General features: G+C 44.8%; 2 protein-coding genes across 2 annotated transcripts; one reads left to right on the top strand and one right to left on the bottom strand.

Moving 5' to 3' along the window:
* Positions 1-337: 337 nt before the first annotated feature.
* N7508_006104 (uncharacterized protein) lies at positions 338-1,159 on the bottom strand (the record flags this gene model as incomplete). Its single annotated transcript, XM_058464170.1, has 1 exon — positions 338-1,159. The coding sequence occupies one exon, from the start codon at positions 1,157-1,159 to the stop codon at positions 338-340; it is 822 nt and encodes a 273-aa protein (XP_058318023.1).
* Positions 1,160-9,247: 8,088 nt separating this feature from the next.
* On the top strand, positions 9,248-10,450 carry N7508_006103 (uncharacterized protein; the record flags this gene model as incomplete). Its single annotated transcript, XM_058464169.1, has 5 exons — positions 9,248-9,355; positions 9,546-9,627; positions 9,722-9,780; positions 9,830-9,911; positions 10,059-10,450. The coding sequence occupies 5 exons, from the start codon at positions 9,248-9,250 to the stop codon at positions 10,448-10,450; spliced, it is 723 nt and encodes a 240-aa protein (XP_058318022.1).
* Positions 10,451-21,912: the final 11,462 nt, after the last annotated feature.

Below are 21,912 nucleotides of genomic sequence, written 5' to 3'. Positions count from 1 at the left end.
GGGGAGTGAAGAAGACGGAAGAAGGAATGAGAGGGACAAGATGATACTTGTAGTCCGCAAAGTGGGGTCTGTCTCATACCAAACATACCAAAATGACCAGAATTACCAAAGCGAAAGTTTTCAAATCTTACATCGATAAACTCCACTACGGAGTACTCTGTACAGAGTAGCATCTACTCCATATCTAGATGCCGCTTTACGCTCTACTTCTCTCTTCTCTTGCGTGAAAGTCGAGCTGAAATTGTAGGAACAACCATCGAGAAAATTGACACCCAGCTATAGTAACTTGAGAGTCCTGGCAACCATCCCACCAAGCCAATCCGCCGGAAATGGTGAGCTAGGGACACTTTTGCTTCAGTTGACCGATCGACTCCTCTATCTCCCGCATGATGGTCTGATGAATAACGAAGTCGAGTTGCTTCCCCGGGGCGGCGCCTTTTCTCTTCTGCTTGCGCAGTCCATCCGCCGCCGTGACAACCTTTTGAGCCAGATCCTCGACGCCCTTGTTCTTTTCCGCTGTCTTAGCCTCGTCATACATTTGATATTCCAGTCCATCGCGCGTCTGAGACTTAGTTTCCTTTAGTTCCATCTTGATCCCCATTTTTTCCTCGAGCACCGGGATAAAATATTTCATGTTGTCCGCCCGCCGCACTTCAGCTGCCAGTTCCAATGCCTCGATCATTTTTGTCTTCTGGTCCACAAATTTATTCTTCTTGGTACCAGTCGCAATTCCTCTCATTTTTCGAATGGCGTAAGGCACGGATTTAGCCTCTTTATCTTTCGGGTAGAGCCGTTCTTGCTCGTACTCGGCGCGGAATCCCGCTTCTCGGAGTTTCTGAGATGTTTCGACTAGAGGCGTATTCTCGGCAGCGTCGAAGATCGCGCTGAATTTTTCCCAACTTGGATCGTTGCGTAGCAGGGCTTCATCGCTGCTGATATATTTCACAAACTCGGCATAGGTACACGGCGGGTTTTCCTCGCCTTCGTGGCAACCGGGGGCAATTGCACGACGGGTGGGTTCTGTGACATACTCCAATTCCAGCAGATAAGCCTGGTAAAAAAATGTGGTTTCGGCTGCGCCGGCTGCGTTCAGCGCCTTGACACTTTGTGCTAGCAACTGGAAGATTGTGCAGAGTAAAAGCAGTGGCACTCGCGTCATGGCGCCGGGAGGAAGTCGACGACAAACACCAGAGCTCCCAATGTATGGGTAGATTGGAGGGGATGAAAATATGTGAGATAGGCTTGGTGCTGTCTAAACTTCCTGCTTCGGGCGACAATCACATTATATACTGTTCAATGGCTGTGAAACCAAACCATATACGAAATCATGACCACGACTTACCGCAACCATGCATTAAAAGAGCTTAAATATATATTGTGCTTATAGAGAATTACCGTGGCATGCCGAATGTTCAACGTTTATTTTGATAACTTGAATATTCATAGAGTTATGGTCGTTTGAATCTGATCATATTTGAGGCCAATGCGCTGATATAAGCATACACTAAACCTATTTGAATTTCGTGGTCAAAACTAAACCCTTTTCGAATTTCGTGGTCAAAACTAAACCCTTTTTGAATTTCGTGGTCAAAACTAAACCTCTTTCGGAACACAACTTACTTTTATCTGATAGATTCGATTTTAGGTTCGATTGCTATGCTGACTGGATTTTCTCGGGGCCCCTATTCGTATCATTGAAAAAATAGAGGCCTTTCTCGCCGCAGAAGTTCGTATCGAGAATACCCCTACTAGCTTATTATGGCACAACTATCAGACGCTCTAACACGAAAACGAGGATGACCGCGAATATACACGTCTGCTTAGGCAAAACAAATATCAAATGCCACGCAACGGCGGAACCGGCGACAGTTTACCCGCGCTATATATCGTGACTAGCAATTCGACCAGCACTATTCCGCCACAATACCCCTATCCACTGATATCAATGAACCATCGTTAAGCTATTTTCCTCCGGGGGAACTTTCTATCGCGACCGAGGTTGAGCAACTTCTACTAGCTCTTAGCCCGGACCTTCTACCGTGGGACTTATCGATACCTAATATTCCGCCGATAGATAACGGGGTACTACTAGAATCCATGAGTGATATAGCCAATAGTCCTACTCAAGCAATCTCTCCAGAGAGTGCACAAGAAGAGACCACCCAAGCCAGTCTTATACTAGGGGTAACTGAAATTCCGGTTTAAGCGACTAGGCCGTTTGTGGTTCCACCTCCTGATCAAACCGAAGACGCAACAACTAATACGGCTATCTCTCAATTAGCCTAGCTTCTTACTGACCAGCTCTAACAACACCATGGCTACTGCCGCCAGTGCCATACGTAGTAGGAGAGTGAACATGAGATATAGCATACGGAGCATCTCGGTCTAGGAGAGTATCTAGACTAGATCTAGGTAGATAGAGGATACCCCGATGTTCTTAGTGCCGCAATAATAGCTAGACGCGAGGAAAACCTGGCAGGAAAGACTAGCGCAACCCGAAAACGCGAGATCTATACCGGGATTAGTTTAGTCACGCCTAACACTCGTCTAGTCTACCTCTGCCTTGCAGCCGACCACTAGCCAGAACGCCCGATAGCGGTGACTTTTGATATCGACAGTATTGTTGGCTTCGCGCATAGTCTAGCAGTGGCCAAACTTGGAGTGCGGTGGAACTCGACTTAGATGCCTGTCTCTGACCTTCGTTCAAGCCTATATCTGAATCCTATTCCTATACACTATATTAGAAGCAATGGTTGCGCTCATTATTATCAATATAAGAAGTCTATACGACTATAAAAGAACCCTTTTTATAATGGAGGGTAGGAAAAAGCCACTTTTTCCTATAAGACCAATTATAATATAGTGGATCTTATCTATAAGATAAGATCCCGAACCAATAAGAACCGAGATCTCGGCTATAACCGAATACCTTCGGATACTATCGGCAATAGAAGCTAATAGAAAGAACTAGAAGCATCTGCTGATAAATCAAATTACCAATGCTGATAAATCAACTAGGTGGCAAGAGCATTTGCCACCTAGGGGAAATAACATAAATAGAGAGTGATACCCCGACTGAAATAAATAACTATACTCTTCTCTCTCACTTTATTCTTCTTACTCTCTTCTTTATTACTTCCTTTCCTCTTATCACATGATCCTATAACCCTGACATCCTCAGAGGTTATGAGCCCGGCTTCTACGCTCAATTAGGACACTGTGAAACAATTGATTAATAATCAAAAAAAAAATAATCTGACACCGTCCGGTTTCGAACCCGCACCCTGTTAGATCATAATACCCAAATATCAAACTAGGCCACCTAGCCAGTTTTCACTATACGGAACATATTCCTCTCACATACCTTATACCTATACCTGAGATACTATATCCCAAAATGGGCTCTTCTGAAAAAATCACTATAGCTAAACTGAAAGGAAGCCTTGATTACCCGCGCTGGCGGCGAAATTGTAAGGCTATTCTCACAAGAGAAGACCTCGAAGAAGCTATAGAGTCTGATCTCTATTAGTCTGAAGACCCTATTGAGAAGAAGAAAAATAGGAAGGCTATGGCCTCTATTTTACTATTTTGCTTAGATGAAGTCCAAATATAGATAGCGGACTATAATAGCGCCTACCTTGTCTGGCAAGCGCTAGATACCACCTACAATAGGGGGGTTTTATAACAGAATATATGCTGCTACGATAGCTCTTTCAAACTCGCCTTACGGATTTTGAAACTATGGAGGCTTTCCTCTATAAAATCAGAAACCTAAGGAGTGAACTTGAAAATCAGGGTATCAGCCTTCCCGACAAGGTTGTTATATCTTTCACGCTTTTTAGCCTGACAGAAGAGTACGAACCTTTTGTACAAAATATAACTTAGGCCTTCCGGGGCAATACCAATGCCTATACACTAGATACGCTGACCTCTAGCTTGATTGATGAAGCTAGAGGCAAAGAAGCAATATCTAGTGAGAAAACTAGTGAGAAAGCCTTTCTTACTAGTAAGAAATATATAAAAAGAGGACAAAACAACTAGTCTTTCTGCGAAAACTGTAGGAAACCAGGACATTCCTCTGAAATATGCTGGTTTCTACACCTAAATAAAGCCCTAAGTGGTTGGGAACAGCGAACGTCGAAAAATCGCGTTGTTAAAAGATCTGAATACCCTAAAAGCGAATTCAGTAAAATGAATAACGCTAAAAAGGACGCACTTATAGCACAAATTCAAGAATCTGATCAGCCTACTTAGGTAGATCAAGAAGAAACTATAACAGCCAATGAGCTTATCGATTTTAATTTCGATGATATGGATACTGAGGTATGTGTCTCAAATATATATATAGCGAAAACCGCTAATAATATACTAGATGGTCTAATAACGGGTCGAGAAATAAACCCTATAAACACAAAAAATACAAAAAACAGTGACCTACTAGCTAGAAAAAATAGAAAAATACGCTTTATTATTGATAGTGGCGCTACTATCAATACTATAGCTAATATACAAGATTTTACTTCCTATAAACCTATTAAGACCACTGTACGGTGGGGAGACGCAAACAATATAACCTCAGAATATAAGGGAGATGTGACTATAAAAACAAATATAGACTATATCTATACGTTAAAAAACGTGCTATACCTACCTCAATTAGGCGTAAACCTAATGAGTCTTGATAAAATGCCAGATATCATAAGCCTGTTTCTCCCTAGAAAGGCTATACTCTATTAACATAAAAGAATAGTAGCAATTGGCTATAAACAAAACAACCTATACTATACGGAAGCTCAAATACTACCTAACAATACTGAAAGTGCTCAAATAGCACAGAAAATAATAGACCTTCCGCAAACAGCAAAAGATAAAAAGACTAATAATCTTATAATAATGACCTAATGGCATATACGCCTAGGGCATTGCAATATAAAAGCCCTAACTTATATGTTACGGGCCCAGAATATCACTATAACTCAACAAGATATCAATAACTTTATAGCTAATAAATGCAAAATATGCCTTTTAGCTAAAGACAATAGATATATCTATAAGAACTTATCTGATCTTATAGAATACGATATATTAGACCGAATACATACAGACCTAGGCGGGCCACTACCACCTACGTACAATAAATATACCTACTATATTACGTTTTTAGATAAGAAATCCCGATACCTATGGGTTTCCCTTATCTATACAAAGAACGGTGCCTATAAAGCCTTTGAGGACTTTAAGGCTATAGTAGAAAATAACAATAAAAAGAGAAGAATACGAGAATTGTTCTCTGATAACGGAGGAGAATATATAAATATGCCCTTTGCTAAAAGTCTAGCAAAAAACGGCATTATACATCGAACTACTCCGTCCTATACAAAAGAGCCTAATGGCTTAATAGAGCGAATAAATCTTACTTTATTCAATAAAGTACGTTCTTTCTTAATACAATCAAATACGCCTCACTACTTATGGGGTGAAGCCCTAATACATGCCTGCTATATATATAATAGAACCCCACATACATCACTCGGGTTTAAAACACCCTATGAAGCCTATTATGGAATAAAACCTAATATAAGCAATATAAGATCCTGGGGATCAAAAGCTTATTACCATAAAAACTCCTATATATCAAAGCTATCTCCTAGAAAAGAAGAAGCTATTGTTATAGGCTATAGCGAATACAAACACTATAAACTATGGGATTATAACAAAAAGACGGCTCTATGGTCAAGAGACGTTACTATAACAGAGAATCAATTCCTAAAACCAATAAAGAAAACAGATAAGAAGAAGGACTCAAAAATAGGCCTATATATAGGCACTAATAACAATACCAATAACAATACCAATAACAATACCAATAACAATACCAATAACAATACCAATAACAATACCAATAACAATACCAATAACAGTAGCTATAAAGCTATAGACTATGACCCAAAACATAAGATTGAAATACAAATCCCGATTAAAAATACGCTCTTCTATACTATAAAAGATACCACTATAAATAATATAATAGCGAGCCTGGAATTACCCGCTAATAATAACTTTATATTAACTACGTCTCACTTAGACGAGCCTAATACATATAATCAGGCTATAAATAGCCCAGAAAAAGATGAATGGCTCCGCGCATGCGCTGAAGAAGTAAGTGAGCTAGAAAAACAAAATACCTACGATATAATAGATATACCAAAGAACATTATACCTATTAGAGGCCGTTGGGTTTTTAAGAAAAAACCTATACTAGACCCTAATAGTGTAAAGCCGTCCTATATAACTAATAGTGATAAGACTATTAGATATAAAGCCCGCTGGGTTATACAAGGCTTTAACCAAAGACTAGGAATAGACTTCCTAGAGACATTCTCTACTACGTGTAGAACAGAGACCTGGCACCTACTATTGATAATAGCGGTGAATAAGGGCTGGGAAATAAGACAATACGACGTGAAAAACGCTTTTGTTCACGCCGATATAGACGCTAATATCTATACCATACTACCTATCGGGGTATATAATAATAATAAGAAATGCTGCCTTTTAAAGAAAGCATTATATGGCCTAAAGCAGAGCCCTAGGCTATGGTATAAACACCTAGCCACTATACTACTAAGATTCGAATTCGACGTATTCCCGTACGACGAAGGAATATTTATAAACCATAAAACAGGCTGTATTCTAATATGTCACGTTGATGATATATTGGCTATACATCCTAATATACAATATATAAGAAATATAACTAATAAAATAAGAGAATACGTGAAACTAGAAGAAATAGGCCCTGTGTCTACCTTCTTAGGAAATACTATAAAAATAAACTATAGCACAAAGATGCTATATATAAATCAGTCGGAATATACTGCAAAACTACTACAAAAGTTTAATATAATAAATAACCCAAGATATAAGCCTACTCTAATACCAGGAGAACCAGGGGCAAAACTACGAAAAAATGACACTATAGCAGACCCTAAGGACGTCAAAATATACCAAAAACATATTGGTTCACTACTATACCTAGCACTAAAAACTAGGCCTGATATAACCTATAAAGTGATCTATTGTGCACGCTATATGAGCAATCCTAATAGCGAGCACTTTACGGCACTAAATAAAATCTGGAAATACCTTTTAGGAAGCCCTAATCTAGGGCTTACCCTAAACTGTGCTGGAGAAGACCTTATACTAAAAGGATACTCTGATAGCGACTGGGCGAATGACCTAGATAATAGAAGATCTACAACAGGCTATATCTTTAGCCTTAGTCCTACTATAGGACAAAATAACCCTATATCGTGGAATTCACAATTACAAAAAACACCCGCACTGAGTAGTTGCGAGGCAGAATATATGGCACTAAAAGAAGCCACAAAAGAAGCTATTTACTTAGCTAATATGCTCAACTATATCAATAAGAAACTAGAACTCGGATATTCCACTTCTATTCCAAAAATACTAGTGGATAGTATGTCTGCGAAGAAGTTGGCTGAAAATCCTGAATTCCACAAAAGAAGTAAACATATTGAGCTTATATATCATTTTACAAGAAATGCTATAGCTACTGGCCAAATTGAGCTACTACACGTAAGCTCAAAGGACCAACTGGCAGATACACTCACTAAGTGTTTAGCAACACCATTATATCAATATCATTTAAACCTACTAGGTCTAAGTGCTATACCATAAAAAATACTACTATAATAATAATACGCCAATATACTATATACTATAACCTATATAGAGTACCCTACCCTATATAGCTTACGGGGGGGGTATCAATATAAGAAGTCTATACGACTATAAAAGAACCCTTTTTATAATGGAGGGTAGGAAAAAGCCACTTTTTCCTATAAGACCAATTATAATATAGTGGATCTTATCTATAAGATAAGATCCCGAACCAATAAGAACCGAGATCTCGGCTATAACCGAATACCTTCGGATACTATCGGCAATAGAAGCTAATAGAAAGAACTAGAAGCATCTGCTGATAAATCAAATTACCAATGCTGATAAATCAACTAGGTGGCAAGAGCATTTGCCACCTAGGGGAAATAACATAAATAGAGAGTGATACCCCGACTGAAATAAATAACTATACTCTTCTCTCTCACTTTATTCTTCTTACTCTCTTCTTTATTACTTCCTTTCCTCTTATCACATGATCCTATAACCCTGACATCCTCAGAATTATGTCCGACAGCCGGTGTATAAGATCCCACATTATACGTTTGGGCGGTTGGTTGGGTTTGAGGATATCTCACTTTACTTCTTATTCCCGCGCCTCTACCGAGAAGAGCAGCAATCTAGTCGCCTCCGTGATAACGACTTTCGGATCTAGATAGACCAGATACTTCTTCCTGCAATTTACCGCTATCACGATAGCTCACTCGTCTAGCATTATCCTTCGAGCTTTGACCACAGCCGGCTGAACGCTACGGCCCGAGGTGTTGAGATACGCTCGCAGCGAGCGGATCCGGTCGCTCGGGAGCAGCTTCTATTCTATTTTCTCCCACCAAATGCCCTCTCGCTTGTGTGGGCAAGTATTTTAGAGACTATCTAGAGCGCTAGACTACAGCAATTCTCGGACGTGACCATCCTCGTCTAAGGGAAAAACCTCAAGATATTGACCAAAGCAAATACGTGGGACGGTATGATGTAGGAGTTTGCCTAGCACTAGGGGAACACGATCGACGAGTCTTATCTATCCGATCAATTCTATATCGATATCGGGAAAGAGACCTATCCTACTAGGGCCTCATAGGTTGGTGGCGTTGGACTCCTCGCATCTAGGCACCGTTCGGACAGGGAGCCTGGTGCAAACCAACTAGTGCCATAGACCATCCTCTGGCGGCGATGCTGCTTAGAATCGTATGCTGAGTGGATTGGGCAGCAGTATCCTCCGGAGTCTCTACGCCCAAAACGGTAGTTTTATCCGATCAGCCTCCTCCACGACTCTGGCAGCCTCATATTAGAGACGCATCGATCCGCCCCGTAGCGGTAGGTAGGCCTTCTCTACACGCAGCTTTATTCAAGTGTGAAGGAGGTTTTTGCGGCAGGGGACGTATACCTATTTACAAACCCGGCCCTCGACACCTTAGCACTAGATCCCTAGCTACGTAAGACTTGGCAGTATATCGGGGGAGGTCTCAGCCATAACCCTGTCGCGTTAATACGGGCTTATCTATAGATGAAGCAGCGGTGCTCTGCTGCATTACAAGGATCATATATGAAGGTCTTCGGGCTTCGCGAGGAACACCGTGTCTCACTTCGCCTATTCTATGCGATCGACCAGGAGCTTCGAGACCGCAATCTATGTGCCACGCGACTTCCAGCGGTTCCATCCTAGGTAGAGCCGTTTTACTCTCTCCCTACATCCACCCTCCTCTACTGGTTCCACTGGAACATCAACAAGTTCTGCGTGGGGTTTGAGACTGTCTATAGCATCAATGACCGCTAATTCGTCACGTGGGAACATACCCGGGTTATGATGATGTTCCTCCGCTGCCTACAATTTTCATATGTAGGTGGCCTCCTTGAGCGTGTGTCTGGATGCTGGCGGGATATCTGGCTCCGCCCTGATATTCGACAAGCGGACGGTCTTCGCCGGTGTGAAGGTCTAGGGTTCCAAAGCAGTATGGCAGAGTACGGATATGCCTGGTTTCTGGACAAGCTCAACTAGGATACGATGACATTTCGACAGCCATCCGCGCAATACATGATATTCAACAGCCCTTCTATGCAGGCCGCGTTCCACGCACGGTATGCGCAGATCCGCGACGTCCGTCTAGACTTTTTGCGGGTGCACTAGGCCCACCGCTGGATGGAAGAATTCAGTTCGATTCCTCCTTGTCTGGATCTTCTAGAGGACTTTCTACGACAACTCTCTCTTTGTGTGTTTCGCAAGGACGTGTTTCTACAGGTCAAACGACTTTTACACCCGGATCATGCTTCTCGTGCCCTAGCAGGAGAGGTTCCCCTAAGCTATGATAGCATCAGTGGCGTGTTCGTTGAGGGTGCCTAACCGCTACAACTTCTAGATCAGCGTCGGATCGCGGTCAAGAGTGTGGACACTATCTTCGCTTGGCTGTGGGAGTGGAAAGACGGCTATTATGACCGTAAGGGGTGGAAGGATAAGCCATATCGTATGGTATATCAGCAAAGCTTTGAGGCTATCAGCCAAATACTCGGAAAAGCTCGAGCGCGTGAGTGGAAGAAGGCGTTGAAGACTTCATTTCTCCAAAGCCACTGGCTACTGCCATACCCACACAACAATGGGTTTATGCGCAAGTCCAAGGACACCGGGCAGGAAGTATGGTGGTCTAGCTCGAATGCCGGGCTTTACGAGCACTACAAGCAATGGTATGGCACGTTAGAGCCTGGCGATCTCCTCCCTGCCGGGTACATCAAGCACCATCCGACAACCGGTTAGGGCCGCTCTTATGGCGAGCCTCGGTATATGAGGAACGCCATGGAGCCGGAGATAGACCTACTTCAGATTCTAGAGGGGGCATTACATAAGAGACTATCACGTATCGCCGATCGTTTTTCCCAGAATCCCGATGCCCCAGAGTGGAAAAGAAAACCCCCACCGGCTACCTTTCACTTCGGGATCACCATTGGAGATGACTCGGTATTGAAAGCCCAGAGCAAGATTCAGGGGACTATGGCGCAAGGATTATGCATGCAAATGATTCAAGCTCTAGATGAATATGAGGCCTTGGGACATTCCAGACGGGTTCTACGGCCCCGTAAGCGGCTAATACGTCCCGGTCGCTCGACCGATATAGATGCCGAAGATAAGATGACATCCGATAAAGAATCTATCGCCAACCGACGAGATCGCTTAACGGGACAAATCCTTAAGCTTGAACCGAGGATGCGAAAAGCAGTGAGCACGGAAAGAGAACAGTACCGATGGCCTCTTCTACATGGTGTTCATCTAAAACACCTGGAGCCACGTCTCCGGCAATTCAAGTTTGACGGAAATCAAGCTAACAACTCGCCTTAAATCAAGCTAGCCATTTTAGTAAGTAGTGTTCGGTCTAAGCCCTATGATTAGGCTAATCCGATTTGGCCTAGTTTTTGTACTTGCATAGATAAAGTAGATATCTGCTACTATCAAGCGTATTTTAGTCTACACAAGCTGTTCGACAATTTCGTTGGCTAATGAATACCATACTAAGCTAGAATGGCTTATTTATATCGAAGAAGTTATCTTGGCGTATAAGAGGCAATTAACGAGCGTAGTAACCGACTTGACGTCGAGGACTATGTTCACACTAGCGGCTAATTTCTGACGGCCGTCAGAAATCGAGACTTAGTCAGCAGCGGTCTAGTAGCTGAAATTCCGACGGCCGTCAGAAAAGAGGGCTCTAGGATATATTGTCGCACATAAAATCGTACTACCAACGAGCCGTGTAGGGTCTTCTACGCGGAACATCAACATTTGGTGGCCGAAGGCCTAGGTATTTTATTTGCAAGCAAAACACGAGGTTCTATCTAAATGCTAGCACTCTTGGTATCACCATCAAGCCAGTACACTAGCATAGCATTGAAGAACAAATTTGAAGGAAGCAAGCAAAACGAAAACAAGTACAGACAAGGCTAGCAAAACGAAAGAAAGCATAGACGAAGCCAGGAAATAAAGTGAAACACAAACGAAGCAAGGAACACAAACGAAGCAAGAAAAACAAAGCATGCATAGATCAAGCAAAAAAATCGGAGAGGACACGAACACCTATCACTCTGGACGAGGCGTCTGGGTCGGGGTCTCTAGACCAACTAGGGAGCGGCCTCGCTTGCGCGAACGGTGGGGTTTGACGGGGGTCACTAGAGCAGGAGCAGAGCTTGATAACCCACGGATAGAGTACTTATGGCCACGGTTGGTAGAGCCCTAGAGACCTAGCTCACGGTAGTCATCCATCTTAAGCCGGGAGGGAGCGTCGTTGGCGATACTAAGCATGTTAGCGAGCACCTAGTATGCTAGCTGCCCGAGATCGTCCTCGTCGTTGTTGGTCCTAGCGTCGGCATCGGGTATCTCGGTGTCGGCATCGGGTATCTCGGCCTCGGCGTCGTTTGCCTCGGTGTTGGCGTCGTCATACGCGGTGGGACTAGTGGTCACCTGGCTCTGCAGCCAGGGGCGGAACTATGCGGCGATCTAGGGAAGGATCTTCTTGGTATAGTTATGTTCCAAGTACTGTTGGATCGTGTGGTCCTAGAAGAAGATCCACGCCTTCTAGGGACTCGTCTGGCCGAGGCGGTGGATTCTCCCGATAGTCTGGAAAACGCTGTTGTAGTTCTGGCTCCCCTCTAGGAGCACGATCCGACTGCACTAGGCATGCATGTTTAGGCCTAACGCACCGTAGTTAAATGTAGTTAGGAGCATAGTGGTAGTACTCTCGGGGTTCGTGAACTGCTGGATTGCAATAGTCCGCCCCTCGAGGGACATCCCGGCGCGGATGACTTGGAAATCCACCCCTAGCGCCGCGAGGAATATCTCGACGAACCAACGAGTGAACGGCTAGTTGTAGTAGATAAGGAACCGGGGGTATGCACCGGACTTAGCCAGAGTGCCCTCGGTCCAGAGCAGGTGGAATAGGAACCGGAGTCGGGGATAGTCGTGTGCGAGGTAATAGGCAACCGCCATGCGATTGGTTAGGAGATCGGTGGCTCGATCCTCCACGGTCCGGGCAAAGAATAGGCCGAAGCCACGGTCATCGCCGTAGTCCCCAAATGCGCTAATATCCGCCGACAACACTCGGCTCGATGACCGTCGAAGGAACACATCTAGCTTTGGGTTCACGGCGAGGTGGCATAGCTATCGAAAGGAGGACTAGTTCATAGCGACCATGGCCTTATCCTCCCCCTCGGTGGCTCCGCCGTATAGACTCTCGATAATCCGGCCGTAGGTCTGATCGTGAGTGATCTAGGTAGTCCGTGTGTACCGTAGTTCGACCGTCGTGATAGCCAATAGGGGGATGTCTCCTCCAATCTCCACTATGGCCCCGTTCGCACCCACCATAGTGTGGCCTGGCTCGCGGCAAAGGTAGGTAAGACGAAGGATAATCGGTAGGTAGTCAAACCCAACCTAGCTCGTGAGATAACCCTTGCGGCTTAGAGACAGGAGGCCACTAGGGGAAAGTAGGTGGTACGGGAGGCCGGTGGATAGGAGCTGCATAGTAGCGGACCACATGCGGTATGCGTCGAGATCGGTGGATTCCTATGTCTGGCTAGCGTCAATAGACTATGCCTCTACTATCTCTGTCCAGAGGAGCGAGAGGTAACCGCAGAAGTCCAGGGGCTTGTTCCACATAGGTGTCGCCGTCACGAACCAGGTAGCATATCGGGCTAGCTTGGCCACAGACTAGTGCTGCCTCGATGAGATAGTCTTGACGCGGTGACCCTCGTCGCAGATCACCTATTGGAACCGAGCGCGGAGGAGACTAACAAAGTGCCGGCGACGAGATAGGGACTTGGCGGCAGAGAGGTTAGTTGCGTCTACGTCCTGAAGCTCGGCTAGTTAATCCCGCGCGTTATCAGCTTGATTGTTGACAGGGGGCGAGGGCGTCGGGGTGTCGGCTAGAGTAGGCTCGTCCTCTACGTCGGTAAGCAGATCCTTATCGAATTCCTCTTCGTCTGCGTCCGGATTTAGTGTCCTCGGATCGGCTGCGGGCCGGTAGGGGCCAGTCCTCTAACAGGTGGCCGTAACAGGGTTCCCTTCTAAGTCCACCTCGCGAGTGGTGCGTCGGGCCTATGTCTAGTACGAGGAGAGAATAACGGTGGTGCCCGTGGCGGGATCGGAGCAATCGAGGCGGTCAAGGGCGCTCTGTAGATCGGCGATCTTGCTAATGGTTAGCGACTTGCGGTGCCGGTCACCAGTACGGGTGCTGGAGCCAAAGAACAGGATCAGCGTCAGCGAGTCACCGAAATAACGATCAATCTCGGTTATCCATATGTCCACAAGGGCATTAGGGACTAGGATCAGGGAAGGGACAAACGTACAGGTGGGATCCTTGGGGTCCAAGTCTTGGTTAGCGGTCCAGATAAGGGTGAGTGCGCTTAGGGTCTTTCTAAGCCTATATACGTCGGCGAGGAGACCTCCGTATAGAGGACTCTGCTCCTAATCGAGCATCCACGCCACACTAGTAACCTACCAGGGCTTTAGGAAGGTAGGGGGGACCTGGAATGTGTTGGGAGGGTGGAGGATGGCGTGGCTATTGTTATACGGGTCAAGACCGAGTTAGGCAATGGCCGTATCAAAGGATGGAGGTTGAGCCGAGACCTATAGCTACTGACGTTGTCGAAGGACTTCGATCGCCTAGTCCTTGCTTAGGTCTAGTATAGGAGCCGAATCGAAATAGACTAGGGGCAGGACGTCGGTAGTGTCTGCTACGGTGATGATAGCCTCACTAGTGGCAATCGTGGCGTTTGTGTGGTAGGCCATCTTACCGTGGGACAACGCAGTGGGGGGCTAGTAGAGCAGGACGTTGCCTATCTAGAAGGTCGGGCCGCACAACGAGCTGTGGAGAGCGTTCACGTCAGAGAGCGAGAGGGCAGGACGGCCAAGTCGGGCGGTTGCTAGGCGATCAAGCGAGGTGCCTAGTTCTAACACGAGCTTTCCGTACTGCTAGTCAGAAATAGCCTTGGCTAGTGACGAGTCGAGGGAGTGAGGATTATCCAGATCCGTATCGTCGCGGGCCGATTGGGTTAGTGTAGCTAGCGCGTTCTCGAGCGTGGAGATCCGGGTTTCCTCCGCGTTTGACGCCGTAGGTGCTGCGCGCTTCGCCGCCGTCGTGCTGATCAGCTAGGGAGGGATGGCCTTGTTGTTCTAGGCGGACTTGACCGAGAAATTGGGGTTCTTGCGGAGTTGGATGTAGAAATGACTAAGAACCTTCTATGCGAGGAACGTCTCCTTGGCATCAAAGACAAGGGGGTGGTTCTTGAGCTGAGAGTTAGCACCAAAGTCGCTAGGCCGTGTTAGGAGATATTGCCGGCTCCACCATATCTGGCGCACATCAAATAGGTTGTCCTAGGTCACGTTTTGGCTCTCTAGGGTCGGTGGTTAATCCGCCAGAAGGGCCACGGTGAAACGCCCTATATATTCAACAGCATTGGTCACCGTGTGTGCGTGTACGGCGCGGAGATTCTTTGGGAGTGACGCGTGGCCAAAGTCGTTTTGCCGGTCGTGAACAAATTTAGTGATAATAGACTAGGTGGCTAGATAGACTTGAGAGAAGAGGCGGTAGAGATAGTAAGTTATATCGAGGCCTATAGCTCTAGCAAGGCGAGAGGTAGATCTATTAAGGTCCTTTATTATCTCGGCGGTGAAGTTAATGTTATGGTAGCCCTCGAGGGGGTTTCCTACGAGACCCCCTACTAGCACTATAGGAGGCGCGTAGTGGCGCCATCGTGGGACCAAGAGGTTGCTAGGAGAAAACTGGGTAATATATAAGCAAAGTGACGGCCATAGAGGGATCGAGAAGTATATTAGAACCTATAGCAGGAAATAGAGAGGTCAAGAAGGAAATTGCTAACCCCCGTCAGCAATTACTTGGGCGAAGTAGCAACACTTAGCTGCTTAGGAGGAAAATTCTGACGGCCGTCAAAGTTAGCGGGGGAACCCTTCTGCGTATAATAGAGGTCTAGAAGGGGGAAATAGAGAAGGGGAAAAGGAGGTCTAGGTCTGTTAGTACTAACGGGAGGCAGAGAGGAAGAGGACTAATGTGAAGATACAGTATTAGGCTGCTCAAGAGGAAATGCTGACGGCCGTCAAACCGGGCTAGGGAATACCTATGCGTAAGACGGTGAGTATAGAGGATGAAAAGTTGGGGAAAAAAGAAAGGAAGGTTTGGCGAGGGGGGGGAAGCCTCTATTTATAGTCGAATCTTTTTCACTATAGTCCTATCTAGGTGTTTACTCTTCCTACGCACTCTTGCGTGGGCGAAGGACTATAGACGCTGCTAAGAGGCACAGTGTAAGTAGGATTAAGTAGTGTGGATCGACAAGTACGAGAGCCGTATATCTCCACCCGATTCGACAGACGCGTAAAACTCAACCTATACGTTATATTTTCTGACGGCCGTCACAATTCCTGCTCCGATTGGACGCTAGTCTCGATACCCTTAATACCTCTAAGTGCCAGCGTGCGCACTCCTATCCTATGCCGGTACTACTATACCGATACTACCACGTGATCACGCAAGCCCTAACTCCCTCCTAGTCCCTAGCAGATCCCACGCGTACACTAGGGAGCCACGCGTAACTAGCCGAGACTAGTCAAGTGGAATCCTTATCATACTAGTTTTTTATCTATCGAGAGCTATTAGTTGCGAATCAGCAACACTAAATATATAGATATCTATTCGGGTATTAGCTTAGATCATCTACCCGTTTGGCCTCGCGCTTAGATTTCTGACATAGGCCAGAAATTACTACTACGGGTAGAGCCCTCCCCAGAGGTGCTTTATTGACGGCCGTCAGTATTTAGCTGTTTTATCTAGGTCTAAGCCATAGCCACTATATAAAACACGACTAGAACGTGAAGAAAGAGACATATATAGATAGGACTTTCAAGGTTTCTCGGCGTCATTCGCTACTATTGGAGAGTGTAGATATCTAGGTGTTTGGCTTATCACGCCTAGCTTAGAGCTAGTCCGGTTCTCTTTGTCTTAGGTCAATAAACCACTAGTGGATGAATATACGCTAAATATAGACTCCACTCTTGGTCGGCTCTTTGTTTCCCTATAGTAGAGAGTGGTAGATCGAGTAGGCGTAAATACCATCGAGTTCCTTAGAAAAGTTCCGTTCAACTAGACTTATCGCCATAGTCTCAAACCTATTGAGTAAGGCGGCTCTTGCCACACTAAACGGCCTGCCCTAGACGGTATTTGACGCCAAACTAGGCTTCCGCACGACCCAGCGGGACCCGGACCCAGCCCAGACCCAGACCCGGCTGGGTCCGGGTCTGGGTCCAAAATCTTAACCCAGTACTGGGTTCTGGGTTACCTCCCTCAACCCAGACCCAGTGCTGGGTACCCAATTGGGTAACAAACAGGACAAACATGCTAGAGATTTTGACTACATAAATTATACAAATTCTTCTTGTAATTTTAGGTATTCTTATTACATCTTATCCTTGATTCTCTATAATCCTGGTAGAAGTCTAGAGAGAATATGCTTATTTAAGCTAGTATTAATTAAGGAGTAAAGGCGTTGAATTAGCTATCTAGTGATATTCAAAAGTATCATCCTCTCGCTATTTACGCTTCCGTCCTAATGCTCGTAGCTGTGTACTATTCTCTGGCAGTTGAGGTTTAGAAGTCTTATCCCCGATATTATCCATCACTAGAACCTCCTTTTCTAATTTATCAGGCTCTTCAGTATCACTTATTGGCACTATCTCAATCTCGTCATGTTTCTTATCTTTCTCCTCTTTTGCTGCTTCAATTTTATCGCGAGTGAAGAATTCTTTAAGGCGCTTTGTATCCTGCTCTTCAAGATCGAATCTTGAAGTACAAAGGAACATCATAAGCTCTTGAATTGTTTCGGACTTCATTCTTCCTCGGCGGTAATGGCAGACGTCTCGGGCTGTGTTAAAGAGTCTCTCTACACTAGCACCTGTTGCTGGTATTGAGAGAAAGTCTCTTGCAAGAGCTGCAATTGCTGGGAAGCGGTGTTAATTATCCCTCTAAAAGCTAAGAGGGCGGATATCAACTGTGTCTATTAACTAGTTAGTCAAGAACAAAGATCATATATAAGCTTTACTAACCACTATCAAGATATTGTGTTAACTTATCTATGACTCCCGTTGGCTGTTTTTTACCACTATTCAACATCTTATCAAGCTTCGAGCTTGATCTAGGTAGATCTTTTGAGGGTAGTGACTCTTGGCTATCGGAAAGTTGAGCTTGATATAGTGTAAGAGCCTTTTGGAAAGACCTTCGATACTAGTCACGCCACTCTTGTTCCCAATCATCAGTAAGAAAGAATTGAAACTTATTAATAGGCGCAAGCATTGTGTAGATCGCAAAGATATGCCCTCGAACATGATCAGTCTACGAGTAATACTCATCAAGTTTTAATCGACTTGCTTTAAGCGCATTAAGTATCTCAGTCTTCCATAAAACACGCTTTCGCTTAAGCTGCTTTATTGATTGCTCAAGATGCTCAAAGAGCTTATTATAGATATTGAAAGTATAATGTGCAGTGATATCCCGGGTCTTTGAAAGTTGCAAAGTAAAATCAAAGAATGGCTCTGTGATATGAAGAAGATAGTCGATTTGACGCCACTCTTTAGTGTCGGGTAATAGATCAAGACGCGCATACTCTTCACAAAAAGGGCTGAAGATAGACTATAGTCTCTTCGCGCGACGGAGTATAAGAAAGGTAGAGTTCTATCGGGTCTTCACGTCTTGGATTGGGGCAAGCTTCACGTTTTGGGTCTATAGGCCATAGAATGTCTCTTGTCGCTAGGGACTAGCGTTGATATAAATTGCGAGGTAGCGAATCTTGTTGAGTGTAGAAGAGACCCCTCGCTGCTATTGTCGTGCGTTCTCTTGCGCCATTCTAGATTGCTGCTCAGTCCACTTTGTTTCTGCAGTATCATTTTTTGGAACTGCCTTGATATACCCAAGAAGCTAGTTAAGGCTAAGCTGAATGACGTGGGCTAGGCAAGGAATTCGAATAATGATGACACCCTCTGGTAGAACTTGCTGAAGGCTCTTAACGAGAGTCTTGTTATTTGATATATTATCTATAGTCAAGCCAAATACTCGGTCTTCAATTCCATGCTCAAGAAGGGTTTCTATTAGGGCATTACTTAGGTTTACACCAGAATGCGTCCCATGAATAGGTTTGAAATCCAAGAGTACTTCCCGATATACCCAATCACGATCAATAAAGTAGCTAGTGATAGCTATAAATGCCTGTGAATATAGAGACGTCTAGCAATCGAGGGCAATAGAGATCTTTGAGCTAGCTAGAAGTAGCTTAAGCACACGCTTTTGCCGGCTACTAACTGAAGTTTGTAGCCGGCGACGAATCGTATCCGCAGAGGGGATAAATGGAGTAGATTGGGAAGTGCGAGCCATCTGAATTAGGCTCTAGAATTTAGGGTGCTTAACAAGATGAAATAGAAGTCGATTAAGAGATAGGAATGATAAAATCTCTTCTTCCTAGGCTTCTTGCGAGAAAGAAGCCATAGTCGTATTATCATCCTAGAGGAGTTTAGTAAGTGTAAGTCTTCAAATTCTAGAGAACTTACCGCTTTTTTGAGAAACTTTGTTATCTCTGCTGTAGGTCCACGCTTAGCCTTTTGACATGCTGCACTCTTAACATGCTTTGACATAGAGGATGTGCCATGATACTGTGCTTTCTGATCGGCTGCACGAGTATGGAGAATATAGGGATGCTCAAGAATCTAGCCACAATTCTTATATATAACCTTTGGTGCTCCGTCTATGGCATATGCAACCTAGTCGAATTTGCTCTAGATCTCAGCCTAGTGGCTTGAATCCTAGTGTATGTTCTTCTTCCTTCCAAAATCGGTCTGTAGCCACCAATCTACCTATTCACTATAAGTTATTTCGTCGTAAAGAACATACGCCTTTCTCCGATTAGGTCTAACGCGTATAAGGGAGGTAGGGGGTGCCAAGGGAATAACTGGACGAAGGAATTCAGGGTCGATAGACTCGAGATCGAATGTTTGCTGGCTGATAGATAGATTAGGAGTGCTAAGGCGGTTTGAAGGGGTAAGGTAACCAAGATTGCCTATATCTCTATCATAGATAGATGATATAAGGTTAGATCGCTGACTCTAGGACATAGTAATAGAATGAATAAACAATATGTTCTATAAAAAGTAAGGGGTAGGAGAGGAAGGCAATACCTACAAAAATTTGAAGATACAGTAGCTTCGTAGCTAGTAGAGAGCTAAATAAACGAGTCAACTCGTCAAAAGCAAATATACTACTTTTATCTAATTGGTAGGTATAGCGGGTAGAAGTGGGTATAACCCAACGGAACCCAAGAGGACCCAGCCGGACCCAGTAAAACCTAGCGAAACCTAGCAATAACCCAGGAAAACCCAGCAATAACCCAGCAATAACCCAGCAATAACCTAGCAATAACCCAGGAAAACCTAGAAATAACCTAATTCCCACCCCAATTCTGCAAGAATGATCTCAAAAAATTTCAACCTAGCCCTCAACTTTAATCGGGGGGCCACCCCCCGATGAATTTTGAACCATTAAACTAGCACTTTAAGTAATACTAAATACTTTCCCACTAATAAAAATTCCATAATTCATTCGATATATGATATCTTAATATCCTAGAATTTCTTTTAATTAGATCAAGGTTAGTAGTGTAAGTGTCAGGACCACTACATAGACCTAACCGCCTAGGCCAACTAGGCTAGTCGAGAGGAGATAGTTTTTCCGCCGAAATAAAGTGTCACGTAACCCACAGTTATACTTCAGCATTCTCCGCTAGGCCTTTTAAGGACCAGCGTTCATTCTATCTCAATGCAAAATATATTGTATTACACGCATTAGACTAGGCTTCTACCTCGCTTACCCATTCCTACCCCGAGACTGCTGCGTGGTCTCACAGTAAAACTTTAGAGTTAAAGAGTTGCACTTACTTAGGGCTGGATTCAAAATATATTTCTATAACTTGAAGCATGTTAGTTCACCTAACTACTTAAACACCACTATAACTACAAAATTTATACATTCTAATGCGTAATTAACTAGTAAGGATATCCCATCGATTCATATAAGCTATTATCTTTTTTGAATTACTATCGAAGAAGTTCATTTATGTTAGTTTTCACTGAAACAGCAAAAAATACTAAGATTACATATTGATTAGTTAGCAGGTTTATAAACGCCAAGACCTTGATTTTATGCAAAGTTGGGTTTTGCTGGGGCCCCAATGGGTACCCAGTCTGGGTCCTGGGTCGGGTCCGGGTTACCTAGCCTCGACCCAGACCCGGGCTGGGTCTGGGGCTGGGTCCAATACTTGGACCCAGACCTGGATCCTGCGGAAGCCTACGCCAAACTCAACGCCTTTATCGCCGACCCCTCCAAACCGCTCAACTATAACCGAATCTACGCTATGCGCTATCTCACTACGCTTCCACTAGATCTAGTCTCTACCTTTCCACTGATTATATCGCTAATAACCCGGTATAGAAAGGCGGCGCCGAATAAACTAGTCATTGAGAACGCCTTACGTCTACACAAAGCTACTATAGGCGCTAATAGTGTAGTGGTATATCTAGCCAGGATCCTATATATTCCCGCCGAGTAGGATAGTCCGGCAGGTACTACGATCGACGACACCGACGCTATAACCGGTGCTATTCGTGCCGGCTGTCTGCCGTGTGTCAAATTCCTTCTGTCGTGTATAACCAGATCCAAGGTACTTAGGTTCAACAAGAATAGCAATTCAATCCAGTATATAGCGATCAAGGCTCACCAGGAAGTAATCCTCGCCGAACTTATCCGCGGGTATATCCGTAGATTCGAAGTTGCGGGCCGGCTATGTCGACAGTTTCTACCACCACTAGTAGCGGGGTCTAGTTCGGCCAATACCCTTATACATGAAGCTATCGAGGAGGGTTACCTTCCCGTGTTTCAGCCGCTATAGGATCTCTGGATCGATACGACGAAACCGATTGGAGCCGCTACACAGGCCATAATTAACGTGATACCAACGCTCACGCCCCGAAGGAGCTGGCAGATATGTGGATTCGCAGACCGGCCTCTAGCGGAAGAGATCTGGTGGCAAAAACGCTATGTCGCCAATAGATGGCACGGTGGGAACGACCACTTGTATGCCCTCGGTCTTGCTGCCGCGCCAATATACGAGCACTCATGGCATAATGCA

This window comes from Penicillium antarcticum (genome assembly GCF_028974205.1).
Source record: "Penicillium antarcticum strain IBT 31339 chromosome Unknown utg000006l_segment0_segment0, whole genome shotgun sequence".
NCBI lineage: Eukaryota > Fungi > Ascomycota > Eurotiomycetes > Eurotiales > Aspergillaceae > Penicillium > Penicillium antarcticum.
The sequence above is the reverse complement of the archived record's forward strand: the minus strand, read 5'-3'. Positions and strand labels throughout refer to the sequence as shown.